Source organism: Engystomops pustulosus, chromosome 11 (genome assembly GCF_040894005.1).
Source record: "Engystomops pustulosus chromosome 11, aEngPut4.maternal, whole genome shotgun sequence".
In the NCBI taxonomy this organism is placed as follows: domain Eukaryota; kingdom Metazoa; phylum Chordata; class Amphibia; order Anura; family Leptodactylidae; genus Engystomops; species Engystomops pustulosus.
Genome location: NC_092421.1, coordinates 20672516 through 20680576, shown reverse-complemented (window position 1 = coordinate 20680576; position 8061 = coordinate 20672516). Strand labels below are relative to the sequence as shown.

At 41.0% G+C, this 8061-nt stretch overlaps 1 protein-coding gene across 1 annotated transcript; it reads left to right on the top strand.

Moving 5' to 3' along the window:
* The first annotated feature begins 297 nt into the window (after window positions 1-297).
* LOC140105389 (intelectin-1-like) lies at window positions 298-7478 on the top strand. Its single transcript, XM_072129324.1, has 7 exons — window positions 298-430; window positions 609-755; window positions 944-1191; window positions 2787-2945; window positions 6116-6236; window positions 6322-6425; window positions 6550-7478. Exons 1-7 carry the CDS (start codon window positions 298-300, stop codon window positions 6700-6702), a joined length of 1065 nt encoding a protein of 354 aa, XP_071985425.1. The 3' UTR covers window positions 6703-7478.
* Window positions 7479-8061: the final 583 nt, after the last annotated feature.

The window sequence follows — 8061 nt, the reverse complement described above, 5'->3', positions numbered from 1 at the left end:
CCACTGCTGGACATGTTATTAGTGAAGGGAGGCCACTGCTGGACATGTTATTAGTGAAGGGAGGCCACTGCTGGACATGTTATGACATACTAGTCAAAAGCAATAACCTGAAGACAGCAATTAAGGCTGTAAGTGCCTTGGGCGGCATCAAGTCTAAATAGGGCCCTGCACTCATCCATACTGTTCCACTGAATTTCATTTACAGGTATGGAACCACACCCATCTATTCCGCACAATGCTGTCTTTACATAGGGCTTACCTTCCTGTGTGCAGATTCCACAATGATTAAACCAAAGAATGAAGTCAAGGCTGTTTATCCACAATATCACTATAAAAGTCTTACAATTTTCTGAGAGAATCAAAGTTCTTCATTGTCACAGTGGAAGCACGTCGGAGTTTGTAGGACCACTTTTCCCTCCTAAAATAATCTGTAAGTGCTGTTTTATAATTGTATCATTAATGGACCTTTGTACCTTTTACATATTGATGACATTTCTATGAGAGGTTAAACACCTCTGTGATACTGATAATTTTTAAGGATGTAAATCCTTTACCATTTTATATTGTATGTGTTATTTTAGTATGACATTTTGCATCTTCTTCTCCAGTGGAAATGTGGGTACACAAGCTGGTAGTCTTTTCTTTGGCTTTGTTGGCATGCTGGGATAAGAACTATGCAAGCGAACCTACTGGTGGACCAGAGTATGGATACGGAAGCTGCAAGGATATCAAAAATTATGATAAAAGTGCAAGTGGTAAGGGCATATATAACATATAGTATACATGCATAACATTTTCACATTTTAAGGTATAGAAAAGATGTTTTTACACAAAAAAAACAAAGGAAACTGATTTAATCACTTTTGGTGAAACTGCTAATTATTATTTCTACACAAATGTGGAAGGGCATTGTTGAGTGTCATCTAATCTACTGCTTTTGCAGATGGATTATATATGCTGACCACTGAAGATGGAGCAATATATCAGACCTACTGTGACATGACAACTGATGGTGGAGGGTGGACATTGGTGGCCAGTGTCCATGAGAATAACATGAATGGTAAATGTACGGTGGGAGATCGCTGGTCCAGCCAGTCAGGAAACAACGCCAACAACCCGAAAGGAGATGATAACTGGGCCAACTACGCAACATTTGGTCTACCTAATGGGGCTACAAGTGATGATTATAAGGTGGGTCACAATAGTTCTTTATATTCAATTTTTCTTCTGTATTCTATTTTGTAACTGTTATTGAGAAAGTCCACTTATAACTCATCACCGACCTGAAGATTTTACATTTTAATTTTTAAATAAATATTTGCTACTCAAAATTTTAGCTTTTTAAATTTTTTTTTCAAAGAAATGTAATAACTTTGCAATTTCAAAGATAATAGATTTTTTAGTGACGGAAAATATAACAGGTCTATTTCAATAATCTAAAATCCGCTCTCTCTAACAATCCTAAAGAGCTCTTCAATACTCTTCACTCATAACTACTGATACCACCAAAGGTGCAGCCACATGTCACATGCCTTGGGACTGAAGATCTGGCCACCTACTTTAAAGGGCATCTAACACCATGATGAAGGACTGTGTGCAAATGAGGTTAATGGAGCCTGGAGACCCTCAGGCTCATTTGCATATAGTCTTTCATCCTGGTAGTAGATGTCCTTTAAAGATAAAATTGATTATATTCACCAGGAAATAAATGCTCAATTTGCTCACTCCATTAATCCCCTTACCTCCGGGACCTCACCCTGTTTGCTCTCTACCTTTGAACCAGTCACAGCAGAAGAAGTGTCCAGGCTCCTTTCCTCTGCTCCCCCCACTACCTGCATCAGTGACTCCTATCTTCTCACATCTCACCTTACTAAAATCTTCAACCTCTCTCTCTTCTGGTGTTGTTCCCTCATTGCAGCTGTTACTCCATTGCCAAAGAAACCTTCCCTGGACCCATTCAGACCATTTTCTAATCTCCCTTTCATCTCCAAAACTCCTGGAACGCCTGGTCTATTCTCGACTACCCTGCTATCTCTCAGCTAACTCCCCCCACAATGCCATACAATCTGGTTTTTGTACTATGCACTCCATTGAAACTGTTCTTTCTAAAGTCTCCAAAGAGGAATATAATGGCGCTGTATAAAGATTATTATATCTCCTTTCATCCAGTGTAATCAATGTATAATGATATATAAAAAAAACTGGCAGTAGATTGAGGCGCTACCAGACTGAGTTGGGTAGATATACAGTATTTTGACACTTTATTTTTGTGGACTATGGGGCTCATTTACTAAGATTCCGCGGACCGTGATTCCATCGGGTTTTCCAAATATTTCCATTCTGAGCCGAATTCCCCCGGGTTTTGGCACGTGCGATCGGATTGTGGCGCATCAGTGCCGGCTTGCGTGCGACAGAAATCGGGGGGCAGGCCATCGCATTGATTTGGACAAACCGCGGAATTTAAAAACGAAATCGTGTCGCAAGAACAAGCACTTACATGCACCAGGAAGAAGAAGGTGATCTCCGGCGGATCTCAGCGCGGAAGCGGCACATGCAGGAAATTCGACGCACGAACTTAGTGAATCGCGGCAGCTCCGAATACTCGTTGGACAATGCACCACTGGATCACGACAGGACGGGGTAAATAAATCTGCCCCTGTATGTTTAGACAACATAATGTTCCTTTGTTACTCTGGTCACATACACGGCGTGTGCCAGACCAGGAGAAGTAATAGGTCTGAACCAAGTCTACATTTAACACACTGACTTCTTTTTTATCTTTGTAGAATCCTGGCTATTTTGATATTGCAGCTAAAGATCTGGGTTTGTGGCATGTCCCAAATAATACCCCCTTGTCACAGTGGAGGAATACTGCTCTCCTGAGATATCGCACAAACAATGGATTCTTCACCCAAGAGGGCGGTAACCTGTTCCAGCTATACAAAGTAAATACTTCATAAAATGCTAGACATGTTACTTTTCTTGTTTAAGTCTATAAAATGAAATATAGTTTAGTTATAGCAGATTCCGCCTTCTGTATTCATGATTACCTGACCGCATGTTTAGTGCTGCCACTAGCCTGCGGCATACGTCAATTTAAAGAAACACTACAGGTGAAAGGCACTGCTTCTATTCTCTCTTTATGAATGCAAGTATAATCAACAACGCGTTTCAGGTTATAAACTACAGACATAAATAATAGAGTTTTTTTTTTTTTTTTTTTTAGAGTTTAGGCCTAGGTTATAAGCATTGTCAGGCTATAGCATATGTTGGTTCCCCTATAAAACTATGTTGAAACAGCAAGAGGGCATTAACAATATTCCAACATGGGGAGAAAAAAAAGTACTGGACCGCACATCAACACACAATACAATGATCTATTAGTCCCTACGCTATTGTGTGTGGCATCACATGGCATCCACCACCGCTGCAAAACAGCAACAGCAGGGACCAAGAACCAGTTGCCCTCCAGCACCCATACTGACAGGGGCTCCGGGCCCCAGCTCCGCACTAGCACTACACCACAGAAGCAGCAGATGCCATGCAATACCTCACCATGTGAACAGGACTTAAATGCTCACCATGTGTAAACAGGTCTTGAATACTCACTGTTCCATGTGGTCCCAGACACTGGTTGAGAGGGAGTAGGCGGCCACTAAATGCAGTTTTCTGCTAATTTAAAAACACCTGGGTTGATTGGGGCAGAGTACTGGTTCCAGGCAAAAAAACGAAATAAATAGATAGAATAGAATAAACCAACATGGGGATAGAAAAAAGAACTGGACCGCACATCCACACATCATACAATCATATATTGCACTAGGCTACATTTTCAAATTGAACTTGAGGTTATTAGTTACATTTTGATTGAATTGTATAAGCCACTAACCACTTCACAGTGACCAGCACTCCGTCTCATTTGACCCAAGTGTTTTTAAATTACTGTATGAGACCACATGGGACAGTGAGTATTCAAGACCTGTTCACACGTGATGAGCATTTAAGTCCTGTCCACATGGTGCGGTATTCCATGGCATCTGCTGCTTCTGTGGTGAGGTGCTAGTGGCAATCCGGGGCTATGGGTTCTGGGAGGGGGCAAATGGGTCTTAGTCCATTCTGGTGCTGTGATACAGCGGAGGTGGATGCCATATGATGCCACACCCAGTAGCACACCCACTACAACAGGGTCACTGTAAAATGGTTAGTGGGCTTATAGAATTTGATGAAAATGTAACTAAGTTTGTTTTGTAAATGTATATCGCTATTATTCAAAATTAAGAGAAGTTTTGGATGGTTAGGAGTGAGATAAAGGCCTTGGTCCCTGTTTCTGTCCATTGTAATTAGCATTATATCCCCCATACTCTGGAGCACTCTACCAAAATGTGTAAGACTGTCCCGTACCTTCCAAACTTTAAAAAGTAACCTAAAAACTAAAAAATGTTTAGCATTGCCTACAACACACAATAATGAACTGTTCTTCTCCTTCACCTCATGTCTCCATCTATCCTCCCACATAAATTGTGAGCACTCATGGGCAGAGTCCTCCTCCCGCTTTTTTCAGATTTCTGTAGTTTTTGTATTTGCATTTGTTCTTGTCTTAATGTAATGTATGTAAATCCCTAAGTGACAGTACATCACCATGGTACTCTATAAATAATAATATTCATAATAATAATTATATGCTCTGATAATCAGAAAATTCAATCAATTAAGTGTGGTCCACACAACGTCCGGATATGGCACAACAATAAATCACAAACCTGAATGGCTGAAAGACCCCTTTCACCAGCTTCACTAAACAGAACCTTATCAACCCAATAAGCTGCCACCAGTTCTCGTTTAATATAAGTCTGGTCCGTAACGACAGGAACCAACCCAAAGCATTATTTATTGAGATAAAAGAGCAACACGGGTTAAATTTTCTATGTAATTGCACACTAGAAAATACAGTACACACTATATATATAGTTAGAAGAGTACAAATACATGGGTAGGACTCAAGTATGCAGTATATTAGTTGCCTTGTGTGGGTCTAATGGAAACTGATAGGCCACACCTTAAGATCCTTCCTGCGCTTGTGATGGAGAATCGTTTCCTAAGGCAAAGACACTGCTCCATCAGGGATGGTCTGATTATATTAGGTGCAGACACATCCCTGCACACTCACAGGAGGGCTTCGAGGACCCCCCTACCTGGTATTAAATCCAGAACCTTGGAGAAGATATAGCTTCTCAAGGGGAAGTCATAGGGTCAGGGTTCTGATATCGTTGGATCAGGCTGAATCCCTGGATTGCATCGATTCCAAACCTGACCCATTTGCTTTTTCTGAACCCAAGAATGCCAGAACCTAGTTATTCATATCTGTAGAATCCCCTGTCGATACCGAATCCAAAAATGTATTTGCCCTTAGGCTAAGGCTATATTCACACTGCCGTTGCCCGCCCGTACCGTACCGTAGCGGGCAACGGAAGTGCACGGGGAGAGGAGGAGGAGGTGAGCGCAGCTCACCCCCGCCCCTCTCCATAGGAAGTAATGGCGCATGGCGCCGTATTACGGGAAAAGATAGGACAGGTCCCATCTTTTTCCCAGGTACGGAGCGGTACGGTGCTGCACGTGTGCTGCACAGTACCGCTCCTGTAGGGCGCCGTGCGCCCATTGCTGTCTATGCAGGACGTATATCGGCCGTATATACGTCGGCCGTATACACGTCCTCCATACGGCAGTGTGAATGTAGCCTAAGATGGACCATAACTCCATATGTGTCCCTATTGGTCTGAGATTTTTACGCCTCATTGTCTCTTGTTTAAGAAACAGAGGCAAGCCTCTTAGAGTTACTGCGGAAATCCTTTGAAGCTCTACTACCTGGAGAGCTCAATTAGGCTAATCGAGATGAGGCAGGAGGGAAGAAGGAGTTTGTACCAACACTGATAACCTGGCCATATTTATCACACTGTCCTCATAACTCATGCACAAAATCAGACAGAACACAAAATAGAGCTGCAACAATTTCCATAATTTTAAGCCTATAGGTAACAATGCTGAATGATAATTTTAGGGTAGATTGTGTGCATTTAGGAGGTGGTAGATAAATACAGTTTCTATGATTTTCTCTCAGAAATACCCAGTGGCCTACAATGTTGGAAGCTGCCCTACAGGTCATGGACCTTCTGTTCCTGTTGTTTATGACTTTGGAAGTGCTGAGAAGACAAAATCATATTACTCACCAGAAGGCGCAAGTAAGAACTTATATAACTGTATAATTAAAAAATGCAAAATGTAGACATCTTCCATTCTGATAATATTCTTTGCTTCTTTATGCAGAAGAGTTCACTGCTGGTTATGTGCAGTTCCGGACTATAAATAATGAAAAAGCTGCCCTGGCTCTATGTCCTGGGGTGAAGGTCACTGGATGCAATGTGGAACATGTAAGTAATATACTTGGACAAATTTTATTGATCATTTTTGAATTATTATATTTCATTATGTTCTAGAAATTTAAAACTATATCCAAAACAATTTGCTTGTGTAATCTTCTTCATGTACTTCCAGCACTGCATTGGTGGAGGAGGCTTCTTCGCAGAGGGAAACCCCGTTCAGTGCGGAGACTTTACAGCCTTTGACTGGAATGGTTATGGAACACGTTCTTACTGGAGTGCCAGCAAGGAGATCACTGAAGCTGCCGTCCTCCTCTTCTATCGTTGATCTGTATTTATACAGATTATTTATGCTTGTTTTGTTTATAATACCAAGAGTAATAGCACAAAAAAGCATAATAGATACAAATTAGATTTCTATAAATCTTTGAAACTTCTAGAGTTCTGGAAACATCCACTTGTTGGAATTCTAAATGGTTACAGCCCTTACAGTCTGTGGGTTCTGTAGATTTGTTCTTAAAGGAAATCTACCATTTGTTTTATGCATTGTTAACCAAACATTGAGAATGCTGTAGCTACACTGATGAAGAAGCATATCTTGCTTAATCCCTGAACCAAGTGGTTTTACTCAAAAAACAATTATAAAATTCAGCACCTTGGGAAAGCTTGGTTGCATACTGGCTGCAGTTTATAAACACATTACACTGAGCTTCCTGACCTGTCCAGACAGGAGTAATCAACCTGAGCTGGATGACTCATACACAGAAGCTGGAGGATGGTGCAGTGATTGCCTGTCAGGAACAACACGATCATGATTATATCATTCTCTGGAGCAGTGCACATAAAGGGTAAGAGGAGAGCGCCAGAGCCTCATTATCATAATTTCATAATTATTTTTCTGCAAAACCATTTAATTCAGGGATTAAACAAGATATGCTTCTGCATCAGTTTAGCTACAGTATTCTCAAGGTATGTTTCATTCACAATGCATAAAAGCAAATGGTAGATTTCCTTAAGGTGGATTTGTATGTAAGTCAGAACTGGTATATTTTTTAAGTGTAAATCCAGACATTTATTTTTTACGTTATGAAAAAAATGTGTCCCTGTGACGATCAGATTTAAAAAATTTTGTATGTCATGGAATAAGGATTAACAATAAAGATTCATAACAGAAAGCTTTCATAATTCTTACATTTGGTCATTGCAACTTGGGGCTAAAGTTCAGTAAATTACCAGCATCCAGAACCTTCACCAGAGGTCACAGAAAGAAGAGAAGTCCATCTGTACCCAGAATATGCTTATTACCTTGTCTGTGACTAGTAACTAACATTGTTACTTAAAATAAGTTGTATATTTGCAATATTATGTAATACTTCTTCCCGTGCAGAAGGTTTCAGGTTTAAGTCTTGCTAAACATTTTCCAAGCATTCATTGGGGCACATTTATCATACTCTGGAGCTTTATGTGGCCCATTGGGGTACATATACTTACCCGTCCCATTGACGACGCCGAACCAGAAGGTTCGGCGAGGATTCGGAGCTGCCGCGATTCACTAAGATCGTGCGTCCAATTTCCTGCATGTGTCCCTTCCCCCGCTGTTCACCTTCTTCTTCCCTGTGCATGTGAGTGCTGATCTTACGACACAATTTTGAAAGTTAAATTCCGCGGTTTGTCAAAATCAGACGGG

Excerpts from the sequence above, each read along its gene's own strand:
- LOC140105389 (XM_072129324.1), top strand. The coding sequence starts at position 298 with ATGAAGTCAAGGCTGTTTATCCACAATATCACTATAAAAGTCTTACAA. Across the intron at positions 756-943 it reads TTATGATAAAAGTGCAAGTG|ATGGATTATATATGCTGACC; the intron begins GTAAGGGCATAT and ends CTGCTTTTGCAG. Across the intron at positions 6,237-6,321 it reads TTACTCACCAGAAGGCGCAA|AAGAGTTCACTGCTGGTTAT; the intron begins GTAAGAACTTAT and ends TTCTTTATGCAG.